Here is a 23,997-nt window from a genome sequence, read left to right as displayed (position 1 = left end):
ACAATAAATCTTCCTTTGAGCCAATTTATTACTCGCATATAAAATCAAATAACTGTCACATGTTTATTACCACGGTTGCACATGTAATTTTGTTAAATACTAACCTTCCTTTGGGTCGATAAATATTAACATGGCTTAAGTTACATGTACACAATTTTTCATATTTTAAAACAAAATAATTTCAACAACAAAGGTTACCTTGACAACTTATTGTTTCAACTAATTAGTTATTTTAAATATATATATATATATATATATATATATAATCATACCAATATTCAAATTTAACATTTCCATAATAGCCAAAGGTCAAAATTGAAAATTTTGATCACACTATAATTTCTAAAATAACTCAAAATAAAATTATTTAAATGTCGCAATCAAAACCAAAAACCTTAATTTTTAACTAATTTAATCTATAACCAATTTATTCAATCTTATTTAAAAGTAATAATATAATCATAAAATAATAAATAATAATATTCACGAAAACCATTAAACTTAAATCAATTAAAATTTGAATCCAATGTGCCACAGTGCACCAAAATACCAAAACATTTCTTATCGAATATTGCAAAAAGATTCTAACATTTGCAAAGTAGTTGTATGAAGAAAATAAAATCGAATTCAATGTCAAAGCTTAGATGCCACTTGTTAGAATAAAAAATTTGATATAAAATTTAATAAACAAGGATCTGTCATATCAGATCATCAAGAACAAGTCAAGGATAAAGACTAAATGCGGAAGAATACCTGAATCCATCAAAATCTTGAGATCTTGATATCTTGTGATTTTGATCTTCTAAATTAACACACGAGGATTTTAGAGAAAATGACTCTATTTTCTGAAAATGGTCCATCAGCAATTAGAAATTAATTACTAAAGTATCTACACATATTTTACTCATACTTTATTTAATAACTGAAGTCCAATAAGCCTTGACCGAATTAGATCACTCCTAATTTAGGCTAACATTTTATAATAGTATTATCAATTGTACGACAATTATTAAATAAAAAGAATAAAGGGATTAAATTTCAAATAAACAAATAGTACATAGACAAACAACATAATAAAACTTTCCTACATACGTGTCAAACTCGAGCCACAATATTCATGACCCGACCTTACTCAATTTTCAATTTATTATATATATATATATTTATATAGTATATAATTTATATCATAAAATATATATTACTATTATGTAAATATTAAAATATATAAATTCATGTATGCTTAAAATTTTAATAATATATATTTAGGAAATATTAAATAATAATAACATATTAATTTAAACAAATAAAATAAGTTTGATTTAAACATGTACAAATATGAGCAGCTTAACATAAATTGAAATTTATATTTTGAATCATGTTGAGTTTGGAGAATGATTTTAGCCTTCCAACTTCCCAACTTATCTTAATTGTTACTTTTAACATTTTTTGGAATTAATTACTACTTGAATTTAGAAACTGTTAATTAAATTAGTACTTGGTTGACACTGTTAATTTTATATTAACAATCAATGAAATAATGACAAGTGCTTTAAAATATTTCAATTTTTTTTATAAATAATTTTATATTTTCATTTCATGTTTTCAAAATTGAATTGATAATCGAACTGGTCAAATCACTTGTTCTCGATCCAACCGTTTTATCCGGTTCGGTTGATTAAATTGTTAAAAATATATATTACAAATAGAGGAAACGGTTCCATTGTTAAGTCATATTGGCTTGCAGGTCAACTGGTCTAACACCTTATTCTGCACTAGTACTTGATCAGTTCCTGATCCAATTGATCCAATCAAGTAATCCTGTTCGATTCTGAAAATAATATTTCACGTGCATAATTGATCTCAAATTTTTAATAAAAAAATTTCTTTCTCATATCGCTCTCTAGGTATTTTGTTTTTATGAACTTTTAGAACTTTACCATTTTTTTGGATTTTTAATTTATTCTTGAATTTTTATAATTTTTTAATAAATGTTTAAGTTGATATAATGTTCAGAATTATCCATAATTTATCTCAACTCTTAAATAGGAAGATAAACGTATCCTCCTATATTGACAACAATGCCAATATTAATTGTGTTAAAACTCAATCGAAAAATTTACGTCTTTATTAATACAATAACAATAGTTATAAGACCTAAAAATGATATATAACAATATCCAACTGTTAGATTGGTAACAACTAACAATGAATAACTCAAAATTAACTAAATTTTTGTCTAGAAAAAGAAGCCCAAAAAGAAAATCAAAGTATCAAACTGACCCAACCCTAGGACCTGCCAACAATTCAATTTTGGATCTTTTAGCATTCATAAGCTGACAGCCCACGTTCTGGCCTAGCTGCTGTGGAAATGGCCGCTACAGTTTTTATCAAGATTTAATTCTACTTGCAGTCCCTGTACTCTTCTTAAATTTAACATTTAGCTTTTCTACTTTTATTCTCATTAATTTAGTGTTTCTACTCTTTTGATTTAATAGTTAAAACTACAATTCCAAAGGAAGTCTATTTATTTTCCATTTTTAAGAAAAAAATTGTCTGCATGACCAATATTACATGCATAGGTCTCCAAATAACTAAATATTAAAGAAGTAGAAAGGAAGTTGATATTTTCTCTCTCTTTTTGTTGTTTACATGGCTTGAACGTGGTTTTAAGTTGATCACATGAATAATGTCCTTTCGTTTTAAAAGTGTCACATAATTTAATTTAACTGAATTCCTTTTATGATCTTATCGATTAAACTTTAATAATTAAATCGTTGAAAACAAAAATAGAAAGTAGTATTGGGTTATATAAACAAAGAAAAATGAGTGGTGTTCATGGGTGACTGAGATGAATTTCAGCAACCACCAAACCAAACTCTCCCCTTCCTATTCACAATGCATTTACTCTCCAATTCCAAAGTGGTTAGCAGTTATGAGATATTATGGGGCAAAACTTTTATTTTTAGTGAAGTAGGGTCCTGTTATATAGTAATACACACCACATCCCCTTTGCTACGTGGACTCATCCATTGACATATATAAATTCCCACCACTTACTTCATGCTGAGGGTTTTCGATTCATTCTTCTTCTTCTTCTTCTTCTTCTTCTTTGCTCTGCATAAAAAGGGTTTTTTGTATTTTTTTATTTTTAGTACTTCATTTAATGGGGGTGTGTGGTTTTGGGTGGGTTGGTGGGGTTGTAGAGGTTCATTCATGACTTTCACCTACATTGTTTAAGACCTTCTCAAAATCAATAAATGTGCAGAAATGAAGTCCTTCACACTCTCACTGCTTTGATGCTTGGAATTAATTCAACTTCATTTAATTTTCATATATACATCTCCTTCTGCTTCTGCTGCTGACTGTGGGGAAAAACAGTCATAATTGTCTGCAGACTTTGATTTGAAATCATCATCAATTTTACATCTAACATCTTTCAGTTTTAACTTGCCTCCATTGGCTAAATGTTGAGGTGTTATTCAGGCATGGTCTAATTACTATGTTAAAATTTTGATTTTAATCCCTATACTTTAATTTTTGTATAATTTGATCCTTTTAGAATTTTATGGTAAGTTGATAAGGTTGTTATGCAATCATATAGTTAAGGCAAATGTGAAAATCCAATCAATCCTATACAATCTATAATAAAATAAATTTAAATATTAGTTAAATGTTTGAAGATCGACTAATGATGTTATCAATTTAAAGCTATTAATGACATTATAAAATAAAAGGATCAAATTATGTAAATATGACTAAAATCATAATTAGACCACTAAGTATTAATGTTGAAGAAAAAGATAAAATTAGTGTTCTTTTTCTTTTTTTCATAACAAATAAAACCCAGATTTTTTAGATGCTACTAAGGGTGAATCCCAAAGATTGAAGGCTTTTTGATGTGGCACAAAACCAGTTTCAATATTTACTCAGATTCTCCAGGAAATAAAAAAAAAAGTGTTCATATCAACCATAGGGAATATAGACCACAGACAATTTTCACTTATGATAAAACCATTGGAGTATTGGATTGTTCACTAAAAGAATGTTGCAAAAGATGCAGATGCCGATAGCACAATAGTGCAGTTTACATATATGAACCATAGAAAGTGACTGTGGGGATGAAAAACAAAACTCAAAAAGGGCAAACCCCCCCATCCCCTTTTTTTTTTTTTTCTTTTCAAAAGGAATTGTCATTTATTAGTAGAAAATTACAATTTTTATGACAGTTTATATAATCAACATGAACCAGCTTTTACACCTTTACACCCCTTTTTCACCACCCTGCACATTTCACAACTAAGTTCCTCAGTGTCTTTGAGGAACTTAATAGCTATGTTACAATGGTGACCAGGAAAAAAAACCTCAAAAAAAGGAAATTTGGACTTTCTTTTAGCAGATATCTCTATATTTTCTATCTGTTTTTTTTTTCTCTACTTATACACAAGATCTCCATATTCTTCCTTCTAATGAAATAACTATGATGGAAACGTCGTCATGGTACCGCCGTCGGTCCCCTTGTGGTATTTCAAGTAACTCATGAAAGTCCATACCTGCAATAACCAATAACAAGTATATTGAGTTTTGAGTGTTTTTTAGTGAAATGAGGAACAAAGATGAAAATGAGACTAGTATAGAGTAGGTACCGGCTTTCTTGGCTGCACGGAACAGCACTTCCTCAACAAGATGCTGAGCGGGATCACCTTCGGGTTGCAGGGTGATGAAATGTTCGACCTCAGAGACGGCTTCCTCGTTCGTTAAGTATTGATAGAGGCCGTCAGAAGATAGTATCAAAAATCTGTCTTTGGGACCTAATTTGTGGTGGTGGAGAGATGGAACACAAGTGATATATGGAGAAGTTCCCTTGTAATCAATTCTAAACATCTCTAGCAATGCATCATTCCATTTAGGCTGCCACAAGTTGAAACCGAGAACGACCGTCATCAGAAATGGAAAGAATTCGGAAAAAAAAATTCAAATTCTAAGTTCCTATATGGTCCACATTGCAGAAAGGGAAAGAAACAATCCTGAGGCACATCGATTTTTTTTTCAGGAAAAGGGAAAAGAAAAGATCTATTTCTATGTATGCTATTCAATCTACTTGCAGAATATCATCTGGTTCTTCTTTTTGGAAAAGCCATATTCTTTTGGACTGACAGCTTTAACTTGACCAATTTGTAAACAATAGTTCTTAGTACCACATCCTCTCTTTTTTATTTTCTGATGTGTCCCATTTTATAACCATGATTATAACTATAATATACTAATGTTCCACATGTGATTGCTGTTCTCTAAAATGATGCTCCAAAGAATCAACTTTAAACTAGGCCATTTCTGGACAATATTCCTTAAAAAAAGGCAAACCTTTATGCCCAAAAGTTTACCAAACATGTTCATTTTCTCAAAACACAAAGGAACCGAAATCCAATCTGATGTAGTTTGATCATAAAAGTTAGACAACAGAGAGTTACCTGCTTGAGGAAACCAGCCCCGAAAGCTCGAGTGACCTTCAAAGAACCTTTAACTCGGTCGTTCATCAATGCATACGCATCGTCCGGATGTTCATCAATTATTCTTTGAACTTCCTGAGATAAATCAAAATCCATCATTAATGATAAAGAGAGGGGAAAAAAGGGTATCTAAATCATTTGTTTTTGTGCTGAAATTTTTACCTCTTCAACACTGGTGCTATGATCCACACTAAGCTGAAATGCAGTTAAATCAGGGATTACATTAGATCTATCGCCATCAAAACCTTCAAGATCATGCAATGTTTCTTCATTGATCCTCTCCAAATCTTGTCTAGCTTTGCCTAACCAATAATCAGGCTCAGTTTTTTGAGCCAAAACTGCCCTACTATCCCCAACATTCATCACATAAACATCCTCACCTTTCATCAACATAACAAGCACACAAGACCCCATCAAAGCCAGCTCTGGGTTCTCCATCAGCATCTTATCTGCTATATCCAAATAAGCCTCCTCTGTTTTCATCAAAGCCTGAGACAAAGCTTTCAATACGTCCCCGTGGTTTATCGCCATCGATCTTGATCCGCCCGACTTGTTTCGACTAAGCTGTTCCTTTAACTTCCTATCAAGTTCTAATCTTTCCCTGTCCCATTCACACTTCCACCTCCTTTGATTCTCTTCCCACCTATTCATCGCTGCGCCTTTGTACTTTCTTGACTTCAAGTTCTTTCCTTTCTTTGATTTCGAGATTGAATTCGAATCAAAATTGGCATCTTCTTGCTCTAAACATCGGGAACAAGCATCATATGAACAACCCTTAGCTGATTCTAGTTCATTGCTCTGTTTTTCATCTTCAGGGGAAGTCGCAGGGGCTTGTTCGAACCCATCATCCCACAATAAACCCTTGAGTTCTTTATGAACATTGGAGTAAAGATTTGATAACAAATAATCAGGAGCATCAGGGCCGTTGAATCCATCATAAATCCCAACGAAAACCCATTCATGTTCCTCCGAAACAACGACGTGTACCCGATCCTCGCCGGCTTTCCCCTGTGCCCATTGAAGATTTTGACTTTCCATTGACTCCTCGTCGTCTAAGCTACCTTCGCTGCTCAGATTCAAGCTGCTGACGGTTAAATTCTCGTTGTGATGGGGAATCGGGTTCTTTTCGGACCCGATTATCCATTCGGGTTCTTTAATTGAAACGACACCTTTAATCGGAGCAACGATAGAGTTTTGGCCGCGAGAAACGGTTTTCGAGATTGCTCTTTGGAGGATCCGAATTAAAGACCCTTTTCTCGATCTGGGTTTAAAAGCAAAAGCGCCATGGGAAAAGCTTCTTTGAAACTGATCGGAGAAGCCTCTTTCGAGTGGACCCGAAAATAACCCACGACTGTAATTGTTATTAACATTATCGAGGGGACCCGACATGAACCCTCTCTCGATCGGACCCGACATAAACCCTCTTTCCAAGGGACCCGAACCTGGAACGAGGCTACCGGACATCGGACCGGAAGAATTTATCAAGCTCTTAGGGATCGGCTGCAGCGGGATCGAGGAAAACGATGTGGTGCTCTCGAAAGCAGCCGCCCTGTCGAAGCAGCCGTTGCTGTAGCTGACGTACGGGTCCACCAGCGCCGTCGAGAGCGGCGTGTACGTGTTGGCGCTGACGGAGGCGCCGGAGATCGTACGGAAAGTCGTGGTGGATTCCTCGGAATGGACCTTGGACGAAGAGAGTCGGGTCGGGTCGGGTCTGACGTAGCAAAAGGAGTGGCCAAGGCCTTCGTCGAGGGGATCCGATAGTAACATGGAGATTTCCTTCCGACGTCGAGCTTCTTCCCCTCCGCCATATCCGCCGCCGCCGGTGAAACACACGCTTAACTTGCCGAAACCGTTACCCATAACCCCCCCAAAAGAATTAAAAATAAAAATTCGATATATTTGTGTTCCCTTTTTCTCTCTTTTATTTTGCTCTTAAACTTTCAGGGGGAAAAGAGAAAGAAGATAAGAAGAGGAAGGTGAAGAAGAAAGGCGTTGACTTTTGGTAAGGGAAAGAGAGAAGCTTTTCAAATTGAAGGAAAAAAATACACTTTCTTTTGGGTTCCATTTTATTAGTGTTTTTATGCTTTTATTATTTATTTTAACTTTATTAATGTTTTGGGTGAAGTCAGTGGTGGGGGCGTTGACTAAGAAAGGGCTTTATATTTTTAGTTGAGTTTCACAAATTTTGAAATATATATGCTCAAAATATGCTCTTAGTCCCTGTACTTTGACATGATTTAACTTTTACGCCTTGTACTTACAATCCACTCATTAACATGGTTAGTATTTCGTCAAATTTTGCATATAATTGACAAATTTTAACAAAACTTACATAATTTTTAAATTGAAAAACAAGAGAATTGATTTTTTTACTTTTAAAATACAATTACAAAATTTCAATTTTTGATAAGTACAGGGACTAATACCATGTTTTAACCCTTTAATGTAAAATAAAATTTTTAATGCTTTTGCTTTCTATACTATTCTCACATTTAGAATTTAGTTCTACTTTTGATTTTAAAGTTTTAATCTTCTCAAAAAAATTCATTAAATTGGATTTGTGATGTTTTTAAAAGAAAACTGCCCATCTGACTATTTTAAGTTATGTGAAAACCATATATATAATTTGACATTAATCTATTTTTAACACACTACTTCAAAATCTTACAATCCCAATCCAAAATTAGAAACCTTTCGATCCCAAATCCAATATTTGGCATTCTATTTGTGTAATATTAGTTATGAGTTTCAAAAGTAATAAATGAAACTATATAATTCAGGGGGGAAAATTAACAAATACTCATCGTAAATGGTAAAAGATAAGCTCCATCAACATAATAAAGGCTCTAGCCTCAGCATAAATAGAACACCTTAACATGTTAACAATTGGTAATTTTGCCACAACTCAAGTATGACATATTTGGAGTAATTGCAAGCAGTTAATACGATAAAGAAATTAGTCCTAAATAGTCCAAAGCTGCGAGCAAAAATTGACAAAAGAGTCGACTATTTACCAAACTAGAGAGGACGACAATAAAACTATCCATAAAATCACTTGTAAAACTAATGTTACATGCATAAGTAAGGTTAAAGAACTTGCTACAAGAGCAAACAAAAACTTCTAAAACTGAAAACTTATTAAACAATAGAAAAACAAACAAATATATATATATAACTTAAGACAACACGAGTTCAAACCAACTCGTGAAATAATTTGTTATCCTTAAATACTCTCAAAACAGAAACAAATTAAGAAGCCCACTTTCCAATAAAAACTACTGGTGGCCGGTGGAGTTTTAGCTAACGACAGAAACTGTCATATGTTCATCACAATTTGTGAAGATAACAAAGATACCCACAAAATAGATCTGTAAGCTGAAAAGAGATAAAATATGTAGAGTGAATGAGAAGAAGAAAGAAAGAAATAATTGGTGGGAGGGAGAAAAAGACGTGCGATAACCAACTCAAAGGCGGACACCACCACTGGGCAAAACAATAGAGAAACATACCGCTTAGGAAACAAAATTAAATGAGAGTGGAATTTTTAAAATGCTACATAATTTCATATATAAATTTTACCTTTGCATAAATTTGGTGGTGTTTAAGGGAAGGTTTATTATTGTAGTTTGAATAGAGTCTGTAATTTAGAGAGCGTGGATTTCACGCTCTTGGACAAGTTGACAAATTTTGTTAAAAGGGTTTTCAATTTTGATGGATACATTAATTGAGAGTGATAGTTTACGGGCGTATTTCTGCGTTTTAACAATTTGTAAATTTAAAATTAAATATTATTTTTTGTTAATTAGATATATGGTATTAATGAGTGTTTTAAGTCAAACATTTTGAAACACAAAAATATTACCAATGATTAATGATTTTGCTAACATTTCCCTTTCAACTACATTATTTTTTTATATTAGCTTAATATATTATTTGGTGTCTTAATTTAATATTTTTTAATGTAATATTTATATTTTTTTTGTCTAACTTGACACTCTCTTCATTTATTTATTTTTTGGCCAATAAAAATATGGGATAGCTAAATTAAACTAAATGATTAAAAGCATTCAGTCTTTTTCAACACTAAACAATCAACGAATTGATTTCTCTCCCTAGGGACGTACCTAAGCACCCAATGTTCCTTGCACTGTAACATCTACTGAATTCATCCAAGCAAAGCCGAATTCGATGTCCCCAGACAGCCATCGTCAATAGCTTTGACCGCCTCAAAGCAATATGTTTGTATTAAAGCCTTAACATATCACTTTTCTTGTAACACAAGTAAACCATTGCAAATATATTCTTCTCTATAACATCTTTTTGTCTCAAATTTTAGTACAATTAATTATATTCTTTAGCCAAATAGAAATAATAAAATTTATTTAATAATTTTATTAGACAAATATTTTTAATAAATGAAATTACATTTGTGAACTTGTTTAAATCTCAACCATTAATATTCTTAATATATTATGATTTTTAAATTTTAAAATCTAAAAAAGAATCAAATACGACCTGAACCTCAAATGTTGTTATAGGTGTCTCAAATGACATTATAAGTGTATAACAATCACGTTTCAATAACATCTAAAATTTTAACATAAAATTTTTATTTTTGATAACAAGATATAAAAGCTTCAATTACAAGCTAACAGTAGTATCTGGGTTGGATGGCATAACTCGTCTGTCTGTTCGCAACTGATCATCAACTTGTGGAGAGGGAACATGAAATATTCTCATGCCTATAGGAAAACCTTTCATCAATTTAGTTAAAATATTAGCGGCCAAATTCGCCTCTCTAGATATTTGTTTAAAGAGCACTATCCATTCAAGCTTGCATAGTTATTGGATTTGCACAATCAAATCTCTATTAGAATGCCCTCTAAAATTTTTGTGAACACCTTTGATAGCTAGAACACTATTTGTCCATTTACCTTCCCAAGCTAATTGGAGGCCATCATAAATGGCCGAAGCTCAGCTTTTAGTACACTCTATCTCTCAATGCTTCTTCTTATTCCCCATATCCAATTACCATGCTCATCTCGTGCCACCCCTGCCGACCATGTAGAACCCGAGTTTCGATTGCGAGGACCATCAGGATTTATTTATTATATTTAATCAAATCTAATCAAAATGTGTCTCGTATTTTTAATTTATTACATATTTATTATATTTAAACTTGGGTTTAAAATTTTTGTTTAGAGTTGATTGCACGCGCCAAGTTAGAGAATGGGGAAGTGGTTTTGGTGAGAAAAATTGAAAGGTCATAAATTCTGGTAATAGCTATCAAAGTCAAAAGAGCCACCCACAAGAAAAACACTCCTTAATTGTGCCTGGAAAAGCGTGCCACCATCACCGTTGGATCGAGATTATTTATTATTGAATAAGGCAGGGATGAGTGACACGTGTCACCAGTGTTTGACTTCCACATAAATTCCTTTTGTCAACGCCAGGTTTTCCGAGTACAACCCGCAGCTCTGCTTGACTTTTTTGTTTCACTTATTTTTATATTAATTTCGATTACGAATTAGGATTTACGGAATATATAATTAATGATAATTTTATTTATTATTTTTGGCAATATTAAGTAAAAGATAATTGCTATAATATATATAAACTAAAAATTATATTATTAAATTAATATTAAAATAATAATTTATTGACATTATTATGTTGATATATTTTAAAATTTTTATTTAAAAATAACATCATATATTATTAATTACTAAATATTATTTAATTTTCAATAGTTTTACTATTTTTATTTTAATAATATTTAAATATTTGTAAATAGTTGTTTACCATTATATTGTGAAATTTTATGTTAAATATTATGTTAATAATACTTAATATTTTACTATGAATTGTTTTCCACTTGTTATTTTTATTACTTTTAAAATGTTATTTTATTTTCTCAATTATGTTTTAAAATAAATGGATTTTATTATAGATTAAATCGATTTTTATTTAAGTAAAAAGATATTGTTTTTAAAAATAAACACGTGTGATATGAGAACATACTTATTGAATGGGTAAAAATCGAAGGCCACAAATAGAATGGATAAAATTCTAATAGTTTTTACTTTTAAAATTTAAATTTAGTTTTCCATGTGGCAGTATTTTTAATATAATTTTTTACCTTAGTTTAGCAATTAAGTCTACTCTATTATTTATAATTTTTATCTTCATTTTAGCATCTGCATTTAATATGTTTTTCATTTTGATCTTAAATTTAAATTTTATAAAACTGTGATGATATAACACTTCATCACCAAAAACTTAATATATATATACATATCATCCCAAGGTGAGTTTGAGGGTTAAAATATTTGGATTATTTTAAGTTTAAATCATTTTGTGTTAGAGTCATTTGGGTTTGTTTATCTAATTTTTTTAATTTATCGCTTCGAATTGCATCATTTTGGACAGGAACGGAGCCAGAAGCAAGGGCGAAGTTAGAAAGTTGTTTTAGGGGGCCAAAAATGTAGGGGTGAATATCTAGATTTTTTTGGGGGGATTGGTCAAATATGAATTATAAATCTTTAAAAGAGCTAAAAAAATAATTTTGTCATTGTACTAATGTAAAATTTTACAATTTTCAAGGATCAAACTATAAACCTTTTGTTTTTGGAGAAGGCATAATTGAATTCTAAATTTTAGAAGGGGCCAAAATATAATTTTATCATTAAATTAACTTAAAACTTTACAAATACTCAAGGACTAAAAGGGGCAAATTGTCATTATACTAACTTGGCTGAAATGAAAGAATCTTTTGTACCGAAATGTAATTTCGCCATTATCCATATTGAGTTCATGTTTTTATTTATTTATATATATTCGTTTTTGTATTATGTTTTATTTCATCTCATATTGTGAACAATTGATCATAACGTTTTAATTTAAAGCAACAAATATTATTATTTATATAAAAATAGAGAAAGTTATATACAAATGATAAGATTTCATAACCTTCATTAACTCAACTTTATTATTTTAATTAAAATTGTATTTTATTTTTGTAAAAATATCACATAAAATTTTCATTCAGGTGTCTAATAATAATAATTTAACCTGATTGATGTAAAATAAATAAATAAATTCATAGCTAGCCTTTTTCTTTAATTTCCAAAATTATGTTATTTTGGTATGTGGACACGTGCGAGAAAATGCTTGGCACGTGACACCTAAAAAAATGGATATATGGTGTATCATGAGACAAAGTTAAATGGTTTTTAGGTACATAATAATTGAATGATAAGAGGCCAACACCTCCACAACAATGTTGGATGGAGACTAAGTGATTACCCCAATATTTATATATATCTATATTATATTTATCCCTTTTCTTAATATAAAAAATAGTTTTAGTACTATTTAAATTAACTAATAACATCATAAAATTATAAGATACAAATTATGTCAAGTTAAAATTCTAAACTTTAGAACTGTAGAAGGACCAAAACCATAATTTGATCATTTATTAGTAAGTGCTTTAATACCAATATTTTAATCAATGTTTATAGATATAAGTTGAAAATAATTAATTATAATTTTATTGTTATTGATTCATCATTATATATTTTTAATTGTTACTTTAATTAGACGGGTTAAATCTTATAAATTATGATCATATCTCATTATTTTCGATGAATGTCTAGAGTTATTCAGTCCATTTTTAACCCATAAATAGGAGGGTAATAAGCTTCAACACACTCGAACATTGACAACAATAGCTATATAATTAGATAAAATTAAAAATCCAAGAAGACAAAGATTATTGTCAATTTGATTATTATTATTTTAAATAAACAATGGAAAAGCTTGATTTCCCACTTCCATAATAATATCCCACACACAAGATTTCAAAGGTATCATGATTTCAAGAAATTGATAGTGGAGAAAACCTTGGCTAAATGCTAAGCCACCATCTCTTTAATTTAATCCCTTGACCCACCCCACCACCTCTTCTTAAACTTTATTTATATATTAATCCTTGCTTATGCAAAAGCAAGAATATGTTTCAACTCTACTTATTTTATCATTTCTTAAAAAGAATTTATTTTGAATTATTCTTACTAGTTTTATGGTACATGCACTATGTGCCTGAATGAAATAATTTTTTAAAAATATATTAATAAAGTAATAAAATGGAAACAGTTTTGTTAATTAAATTTTGGTTGTATGGGAAAAATCGAGATTTTATAATTTTGCACAAATAATTTCAAATATTAAGAGAGTTAACTAATGGTATAAAAATAAAAATCAAAAATCAAAACTTGGAGCGGTTGAAATCTGTTTTTTTAAATGAAAAATATGATAAATTCCAATTTAAAAAGTCTTAATCTGATTTCTTGGTGAGATTTTTTCCCAAATGCTAACATAAAAAATAACTATTTTAAGTAAAACAAAGAAACCCTAATAAATAACAATAAAAGAACTCTGATTTGGAATGATTCCAACAAGATGAAGCATAATTTTCAAATTGTCGTTTTATAATTTATAATATTTATAATGGTTCAATAACTATAAATGAAATGGTGTAAATAATTAAAAGTTATAACTTTTTATTATTAATCAAGAGTGATGATTATTCTTAAAAAATAAGTTATGTCTGTAACAGTCCGCCCGACAAAGTCTCTATATATGGTTACTGTTTGGTATATTTTGGTAAAATAAGTATAGATATGAGTAAGTAAAGTGTTTGTTTGACTTAGTATAGGATTCTATTTATGCTCCACTTGACGAACTCTTAGTTTTGGCGAGATCTGTGGTTTGGCGGATCCTTTTATTAATAATACGGGACCCCGAATGCTCTGGCAAACTCATTAGATTCGCAGTTGAATAGATTTATTTTTTATTTTATTTTATTTAGTAAGATAATTCAATTAGTTAAGTTGAGGTTTAGTTAGAATGAAACTAAGCTACTATAGATGAAAAGACTTAAATTATGAGAAGCGCGCTTAATCATGGGAATCAAGAGTGTTAGTGGAATAATTTGATTTTTCCACTAAACCTTGTCTCCGAGTTTAAGTATATAAGAATGACGGTGTCTTCTCTGAAAACCTTTGTGTTATCTTTGTTTTCTTCTTTTCCTTGATTTTATTTGAACTTTCTAAAAACTTAAGTCCATAAAACTTCTCCAGTTGGGTTCGTTGTATTAAGCTAACTTAAACGTTCATTTTAGCTCACTGGTAATTGTTGATAAACCCTAGAATATTCTCAAAGTTATTTAGGTTTTTATGGTTCTGCATGCATAAATATTATAATGATATGTAAGGAAAGAAACTTCCTAGTTCTGGATTAAGAGTTGGTGTTTCTTGCGTGCATGTTCAGATTTGATAGGTCAGTAAACTGATATGTTTAATTATCCTTATTTTAGCTTAAGAAGCTACTGAAGGTCTGAATGATAAAGGCAAAGGACCTATTTTATAGACTTTGCTATTATTTTTTATGAGTTCCTTATTACTTCCATGTGTTGTGGTTTTCTTTATTTGATAGTTGATTAAGGTAAGTACTCTCTCTGTAAGGTATGAAAAGTGTCTATGTGTGAATTGTGATTGTCCAGAATTGTTGGTTTGAGTTAAGTACGTCTGTGTTATGAAGTGAAAGTCATTCTCATGTTAAGCCACTATCATCTGCTTCTGATATGAAATATATGAAATAAACTAATACGTGGAAATGAAGATGATGAGATATGTTTGTGTAGCCTCCGGTAGGGCAAATATATTGCAAAGCGAATTGGTAAATCATGATAAAACATATTATATCGTATGATACTAAAATGAGGATTTAAGAGGGGAGAATGTATATGAATGAACCGAAACCGTATGTTATGTATCTAATTCTGAAAATTGAGTATGTGGTTGACATGAAAATGGATTGTCTGAGTTATGTTGAGTTAGAATAATAGAATTCACCCATACGACATGCCATCGGCGTATTGAGTCTATTTGTGATCTGTATACGCCATTAGGCGTACTCTGTGTTAATGTTTATGAAACCCTTTTTAAAAGGCCTATTTATGTAGTCAATATTCTTATTTAAGATCTCTTTGGAACTCATTAAGTTCTTATGAACTTATAGCATTACCTTTTTCTTCTCAGGCCTGTTGTTTGAAAGACTAAAAGACTACGCCAGAGCGTTATTGCCACTGTGAGATATTTGTTTCTTTTGTACTGTGCATGATATGTAAGGGTGACATCTATATGTATTTTGAGAAGAATTTATAAAAGAACAATTATTTGTTAAATTATGTTTTTAATGAAGTCTCTTTAAAGTTTTATGGTTTGGTTTCAAAGAACTATACTTTGCTTCTTGGAAATATCATACTAAAACTTATGTGCAACATGGCTTATACATTGTTATTTTTTATTTGTTAAATGTTTTATTTAAATACTGAAGTTATGCAAAGTTTACGTCAGAACTGGTTTTAGACTTAAATCGATTATTAAGTAGTGACACGTCATACTTGGATCTTTCTAAAGGATCGGATTTAGCGTGTTTCAATGTCTCTTAAATATGAAGACTCGTATCACTTGATTTTTTTAACAAAGAAATATAACTATTCAAGTTTTATATTTGTTCATGAGATGTTACTTGAATAATCATGTCTGATTAAGATATATGATTATCTAGAAAAGACACCTATTGAAAAGATATGTCTCTATGAAGAGACATGAGAATTCTTATAAATAGGAGTGAGATTTCATTTGGATACTATACCTAAAAAGTTCTCAAAAGTTCTTTATGTTCTTCCTCCATCTTCTATTTTTCTTAGATTGTTATATAAAAATTATTGCAGCAATTCTTTATAGAAATTGATTTTCTTGTTATACTCTGCTCAATACTTAGTGAACTATTTTCATCAGTGCAAAACACAAATAGCCACTGGATTTCATTGTGTCCTCGAAATTCATTTGCTTGAAGCTCATTTGCTAGGTGGAGACAAATAGAACCTTAAAGATAGTGGTTGATACATGCCTTGAAAGGTTACACGTGATTAGTGTCAATCGAGTTAAGACTCAATCGGGTAAATAAGGTAATTATATTTAACCATTTGAATAATGAATTAAAAATTAATTACAATAATTAAAAATACATTATTTAAAAACTAATTAAAAATTAAACGTGTAAAATCACATGCAATGCTTGTAACATTAAAAATTTGTATATATAAAAGCACGAGTTTGGAAAAACTTTTAAACTGACGAGAATGCCCTTTATTTTCCATAATATTACTAAATTCACATTTTAAATAAAAAAAGTTACACGTGATTCACATGTGCAAGGTGGTCCTTGCTGATTCACACGGGATTTCGCGTGCCCCAAGCTACTCGGGTCAGAGCGTAAGCTAGTAATGCTTTCGGCTACTGGACTATCGCCATATAGGGTTCAACACTTCACCGCTTCACCTAGCAGCACGACGCTTTTATTGCTCTCCCACAACCTCGTTTTCACAATTTAGGCTGCTCCCATTTCACTCACCGCTATTGCGAGAATCGCTTTTGCTTTCTTTTCCTCCGACTACTAAGATGTTTCAGTTCGCCAGGTTGTCTCTTGTCTACCCATGGATTTAGCAACAGCTCGAAAAAAGTGAAATAGAAGTTGTGATAATTGTACATTTAAAATTAATTATAATTTAATAAAAATTGTGATAACTATTACACATTAAAAATATTCTAATTTAATTTACAATTCTTACTTAAAAAATGTTGTGTTAATTTTAAAATAAAGTTTTTACTTGAATAGAACTCTACAGAGAAAATATAAGAAAAACTTATGATAATTATAATTCAAATTTTAAGAAATTTTTACGTAAACTAATTTTATTTTTAAAAAAATTCTTCTAATTTTATTGATGTAAAAATAGAGTTCTTACTTGAATAGAATTCTAAGCATAATAATTATCACTTAATTAATATATTAGAGTTAATTATGTTAATCAATTATTGTTTTGTGTAACACCCCAAACCTGGCCTAGAAGTTTAAACCGAATCTGGACGAGTTACACTAGCGTATTGAAAATTGATTTTAGAAATTATCCAAAAAACATCCAAAAGTTTATTTGATTCGTGACGAAAAATATTTTTGGAGTTTAACGTTGAAAACCGAAATCTGTTTTGTCGACTTAAGGGGTTTTGTAGTTTCGCGTTAAAAATTAACAGATATTGGTGAATTTAGCAAAAGCCAAGACGAGCTCAGAAACACACTACAAACCCAAAAGATCAAAAGAATTTTTACATTTTTGCAAAAAAGTTCGAGCTCCCACACGCCGTCCAGTCCTAAGTCAGAGACTTACCTGGACACACAAATACAAAACCAAAAGGTGAGCTATAAAGTCCAATGTCTAACCAACATCAATTACAATTAACAAAACATAGTATACAAATCAGAGTAATACAGAGAACTTAATAGCGAGTATAAAACTAGAACAGAACAGACTAGAGTTTTACGGAGGTTGCCATCATGATAATATAATAGAACAACACAAACCCACTAGAATAGGGCAAAGCAAAACATGACAGAACAGAACAGAACAGAGCAGAACTAAACAAAGCTATACAGGGAATGATGTTTATACAGATGCGGTATTTTTTAAAATAGATCGGAATGCATATTTATCAAAAAACATCCTACCTAACTCCGCTACACACCAAAATAGAGTCCCCCCAAAACTCGTCCAGCCAAATCACACCAACAAATAACTGTGGGCAGTGCCACCAAAATTTTGCAATTAAAACTGCCAGATTGGATACATGTGGTCAAACCACTATATTGCAACCAAGCTGCCAGAATAGAAACGTGATTAAACCACCAGATAATGCAGATAATCAAATTGCCAGAAACTTCCTCCTTTCACATCATCCCAAGTCTCATGCAATGTCTCACATTGGTAAAATCTGTGTTGTTGTCCATTCCCAATTATTTCATGTCAACTGCAAGAATTCTTATCACGATTTGTAATGAAATTGAAAGATTGGATCGCACTTTTTTGCGAGGGTCATCGTAAGCCATCACTAGTAAGCTGGAATGCCTATTGTAAAGCCAAAGATAATGGTGGTCTAGGGCTAAGAAGCTTGCAAGTCCGAAATAAGTTGTTCCTTATAAAGATTGGATTTAATCATATTGCTAATACAAATGCCTTTTAGGTCAAAATCCTAAGGAACAAATATAATGTCATAAGTTTGATACATGATGATATTTGACATAGTAATCCATCTTACTTATGGAGATCCTTAATGCACATTTGGGACAAGGTCAAGGAAGGTATAATTTGGATTATCTAGGATGGTCATCTTGTTGATTTTTGGAACGATGAATGGGTACGAGAAATTGGTCCTCTTAGACAAATCTACCTTGGATCCGGAAAACCAGATGAATCCATCCTAGTATACGATGTGACACTTTCGGATGGAATTTGAAACATGCAAGGGTTATCTTCAGATCAACCCCGTGAGGTTGTAACACATATTATTAACCATAAAACACCTTCTAATATTGCTGGATTGGATTTTATTTCTTGGAAATGGACATCAACAGGGAAGTTTTCTATCGCGGAAACTTACAAGCATTTTTTTGTTGAGTCTGATTCAGAATCTTTTAGAAACGACAATATAATATGGAAATTTGTAGCACCTCAACGAGTCAGAATATTTTTTTGGTTGCTTATTAGAAGTCGTCTATTGATAAACGAGGAACGTACTAGAAGAGGTATGAGTCATTTTCCTTGTTGTGAACATTGCGGTGCTATATTGGAATCTACTTTACATGCTGTTAGGGACTGTTCTTCTACTCAATCAGTTTGGAAAGCAGTTCTCCCTATGAAATTTTGGAGATGTTTTTTTCAGCTTTCCCCTTGAATAGTGGATCACGTGGAACTTAAAGAACGAGGGTAATTATGCTTTTAATTTGGCCAATGGGAGGTTTTTTATGGACTACTTGTTGGTTTATTTGGAAAAGTAGGAATGATGCCATTTTTAACAGGGCGAACGGGAATACCATAGGTATTATTTTTTCCGTTGTCACTTGGACTAAGTCCTTGCAAATTGGAGGTGCAATTGGATGATGGGCATGCACTACTATGTCGTTAAACGGTTGGCAAAAACCATCTATTCGATGGACCAAAATTAATGTTGATGGTTCCTTATCAAGATGAAGTTCAAGAGCAGCAATTGGCGGAGTGGTTCGACGACCAAGCAGTGACTGGTTGTTTGGTTTCAAGATGTCAGTAAGTATTACAAATATTTTCCAGATTAAAGCCAAAGTTGTTCTCGAATGCTTGAGACTAGTTTGGAATAAAAAGGGTTTAGGCAAGTAGAATTGGAGAGTGATAATGCTTTGCTTATTGAAATTCTTCAAATGAGTCTTGCATCGGTGAGTAGTGTTGTTGAAGTTCAACTGATTCATGACTTGTGTCTCAAAGACTGGAGAGTAAAATTCAGAAGTATCCGAAGAACAAATAATAAAGTAGCGGATCATTTAACCAAGATGACTAGTAGTGATTTTGAGCATTTTGTGGTTCTTGAGGAGTTGTCGCATGAAATCAATACCTTTTTAGATAAGAATACTCGAGTATTCTTGAGGAGTCAATTAGTAATTAGCATATTTTCTTGTAACTAGGCTCGACTTATGTTTTCTTTTACCAAAAAAAAAATCATACAAAATTTCATTACTATTTTCACTAGAATTGTTATAGTTTTTTTAGTGTTACACTTTTAAAATAGTTAATATATTTTAATTACATTTAATAATTCAAATAACACCACTTTACATTAATTATATAAAATAAAAACATTATTAAAGGAGTAAAAAGTTAAACGCTTAAACTTACATAGAATGTTCATCGTTTTGAGTATGATTTGGGTTCGAATCTCGCTAGTCGCATTGTTATTAGAGTTTTACCCTCCTCTTATATAAAATGCATGTAACATTAAAAATTTGTTAAATAAAATATTGTAAATGTATTTAATTTGCAAGTAAAATAGTTATTATATTAGCCTTTTTTTTTGCCATCTTTATTGAATATTTCTAGAACATATATAACCAAACAATTCAAAACATTATCTAGTCAAATATACACTTCAATTATCCTTTCTATTTCATATTAATTAATTAATTAATTATCTTATTTTAATCCACCAAATCTCCCAACTCTTTAATTTGACCAAGTTTGTACCATTAATTTATTTATTTTCTAGCTGTTTCTTATATCTTTACTATAAAATTAAGGTGGCTATATATTTTCAATTCATGCATTGCATTTTATTTTGAATGAGAAAAAACAAACTTACTTAATTACTATCTTATTCTTCTCAACCCTCTTCCTCAAAAAAAAATTATTATTATTATCAAATTAATGGCTTTTATAATATTCATAAAAGATTAATATCTTTGTTTTTCTAAAGTCAAGGTCCTTGCTTTATAAATTATAGATGATAATTTTATTTTGTTAATTGATTTTTTTTTACTTCACAAGCTAGTTTCAAATAAAGCCACATATCCTAATTTTTTAATATTTAATATTTTTTTTATGTTGATACAGTATACAATAAGGAGTAGAGTAAGTGGTGGTGTTAAGGAGGTCGTTTCACCTAAAGAGACGGAGAACCGAACACATACAAGAGGACATGATGATTGCTCGGAGAGAGAATGATTGTGCAGAGTAACTTCAAGGGTTCAATAGTCAATCGTTTTTCATCATTGGGAAGGTAGTTATAAGCGAGGTTTTCTTATCTTGTAGTATGACATGGTAGGTAATTAAGGCGAACGTGCTGACAGTGTACGTGAGGTGTAGACGAAGTGGTCCCAAGTAATACGAGGTTGTTGTTATTTTTTAGTGAGACCCATTCATCATTAGAGGTGTATTCACATTTAGAGAAGCCTTAGCACTTTAAAAAGCGGGTGCCTGATGAGCAAGTGGTCTTGTCATGGGAGCAGGCGATCGAGGTCACCTTCAAGGAATATGTTTGAGTAGAGGGGATCTGATGATGGAGGGTGGAGAGATTGATTCTAGTGTTTCACTGTGTTGACACGTGTCCTAACTTTGAGGGTATAAAAACTCCACTAATAATACATCAAATATTGAATTTTTTTTAATGCAAAAACTAAAAAATTACTACCAAGTTTCATTTAAACTATATTTTTAAGAAATAAAGTAAAATAAAGAAGACATTGGCAACTTTTAAACTTCACTTATAAATAATTATCCAAAATAAAATCCCATTATATATATCTGGATGAATCAACTTTCGGCATAGCTTTCACTCTTTTAGTACTTACTGTTATATTAGGTTGTTTTAAACCAACTTAGTGCCTTCCATTATCATGATGTTGAACACTAATTAATCTAATTCCACAATTAACACAAACTTTGCCTCTTTTCTTTACCCTCTCCCAAGAACATGAACTTAATCCATATTGGAACCTTGCTCTTAATTTGTATATAAACTTTAGACTCTATTTGATTAATAAAAATATAAGTATTTTCTTATGGGTTTGACTTCAATTTTTGCAATTATAGACATCGCCACCATCATATATTATTAAAATAAATAATTGATTAAAATTTAGAGACGATGGTTTAAGGTTTTATTATTTTAAAAAATATTACTCTGGTTGATACACAATATCAACGGAAATCAAGAGGAGAGGAAAATGCCAATTCTTTCTCCATCTTAATCTCCGTTAATACTATATATCAACAACACTAAATGAACATGTTTCACCCTCATAATCATATTTTTCTTTTCTAATGCTTTGAGATGAAGAAACTTACAAGTATTCTTTTAACCTAAAAGATGAAAAACAAATTATTTGATAAAAAAAAAAGAAGAAAAGGATTCACACATCAACCAATAGAAGTGAGAATAAGGAATTAAACACTAAAATAGGTTGGATATTGACTTGAAAAGGTGGAGAAGGAATCTAAATCTTGGACTAAAACCCTTCCTTGATCATCATCATCTACATTGAAAATAATTAATAATTCCCAAGAAACTTCTATCATGAATAATGACTAATTCATTAAATCTGCATTTTTTATGAAAACTTTAAACAGTTCCAGAAGAAATATAGTGGCCTGATTCATTGATTCATCAAGCTGGAGATTACACAAATATATTATTTTTATATATGTGTAGTTTGGGGTGCCTAAAATTTTGACTTTTAAGTATATATAATTAATAAATTAGGGTATTAAGAAGGAAGCATCATTTCATTTTTAGTCTTTAATTTAATTCAATTCAATCTCGTATTGGAGCTTTGTCATGAGTGGGTCTTTCTTTTATTACCATCGTGGACTTTGTTTTAAAACACTCATCATTTTATATAAGTAAACACGAAACAACAATCATGATTTACTTAAATATCTTTGACACAATAATATAAGTTTGATCTCTATTAACTCAATTAACACATTGCTATTTTATTTTTTTAAATTATAGGTTTTATAGTAGAATTGATCATGGGTAGAGTCGGGTCAGGCCGATACTAAAATTTAGGCTCGTTTTGTAGATTTTAGGTTCAGTCCAACCCGAAAAATGAGCTTAAAATTTTGCACAAGTCCGACTTAAATAAAAAATGTTAAATTCGAACCTGACCCGGCCCGCTCGTATTAATTTTTATACCATTTTTATATAAAAATAAATTTTAAAATATCATACATTAAATACACTAAAAACATTCAAATAAATGTTTCCCAACAAATAGAGAATACATTAAAATATATATTTATACTTAAATAACACTAAGAATTGCAACTTCACAAACAAATGCCTCTAAAATAATAGCAAAATTAACAATAAAATAAAAGTTATACAATATCTAAAAAATAACAACAAAATAGTAATAATATAATAGTAAAATAACAGCAAAACAACAACAAAATTGTAGCAAAAAAGCATCAGGGGAAAAAATTTAATCAGATTTGGGCTAGGTTGGGCCCGAGCTAAAAATCGTACCCAAGGCCTAGGTCTAATATTTTTTTATCCAAACCCATTTTTTAAGCTTATATTTTTCTCAAACCCTCCTATTTTTCGGGCAGGTCTTTGGACTTAGACGGGTAGCCCGACCCATAATTAGGTCTAGTTTAAGTGATGTGGTATTTTTTTCTTCATTTAATTAAAAATTAGGGGTTATAAATACTTTAAGAAAAAAGTATATTATATATAGATAAATAGTAATATACAAATTGATAGATGCGTTGCTGACTCATACTACAACCGTCTATTTCATTGTCTTCTCTTCTTTCTATTTGGCATAATTTATCTAATCCACAATTTTATTTAGGGTTGGAGAGATTCATGTTGTTTATGTTTATCTAAACCCAAATTTTGAAATAATTTTTTAGGTATACTTATTGCATGGGCAATCAAGATATAGCACTATTAATAAAATTTAGAAGATTTTGTGTCTCTTATTATGCCAACTTCACGTGATTCATACATATATAGATATATATATATATATATATATATTTACAATTTAATTTACG

At 30.7% G+C, this 23,997-nt stretch overlaps 1 protein-coding gene across 1 annotated transcript; it reads right to left on the bottom strand.

The window, feature by feature from the left end:
* Positions 1 to 4,208: 4,208 nt before the first annotated feature.
* LOC105788830 (probable protein phosphatase 2C 23) lies at positions 4,209 to 7,566 on the bottom strand. The gene is made up of 4 exons (XM_012615890.2): positions 5,670 to 7,566; positions 5,469 to 5,582; positions 4,644 to 4,908; positions 4,209 to 4,550 (listed from the first exon to the last, which is right to left on the bottom strand). Exons 1-4 carry the CDS (start codon positions 7,365 to 7,367, stop codon positions 4,435 to 4,437), a joined length of 2,193 nt encoding a protein of 730 aa, XP_012471344.1. The 5' UTR covers positions 7,368 to 7,566; the 3' UTR covers positions 4,209 to 4,434.
* Positions 7,567 to 23,997: the final 16,431 nt, after the last annotated feature.

This window comes from Gossypium raimondii, chromosome 2 (assembly GCF_025698545.1).
Source record: "Gossypium raimondii isolate GPD5lz chromosome 2, ASM2569854v1, whole genome shotgun sequence".
Lineage (NCBI taxonomy): Eukaryota > Viridiplantae > Streptophyta > Magnoliopsida > Malvales > Malvaceae > Gossypium > Gossypium raimondii.
Note: the sequence above shows the minus strand (reverse complement) of the source record. Positions and strands in the feature narration are given on the sequence as shown.

What these genes read in the sequence shown, in the direction of transcription:
- LOC105788830 (XM_012615890.2), bottom strand. Translation starts at nt 7,367, where the DNA reads ATGGGTAACGGTTTCGGCAAGTTAAGCGTGTGTTTCACCGGCGGCGGC. An exon ending in GGGCTGGTTTCCTCAAGCAG is followed by an intron (nt 4,909 to 5,468) that starts GTAACTCTCTGT and finishes AACTTGTGGCAG; the next exon opens with CCTAAATGGAATGATGCATT. An exon ending in CCGTGCAGCCAAGAAAGCCG is followed by an intron (nt 4,551 to 4,643) that starts GTACCTACTCTA and finishes TGGTTATTGCAG; the next exon opens with GTATGGACTTTCATGAGTTA.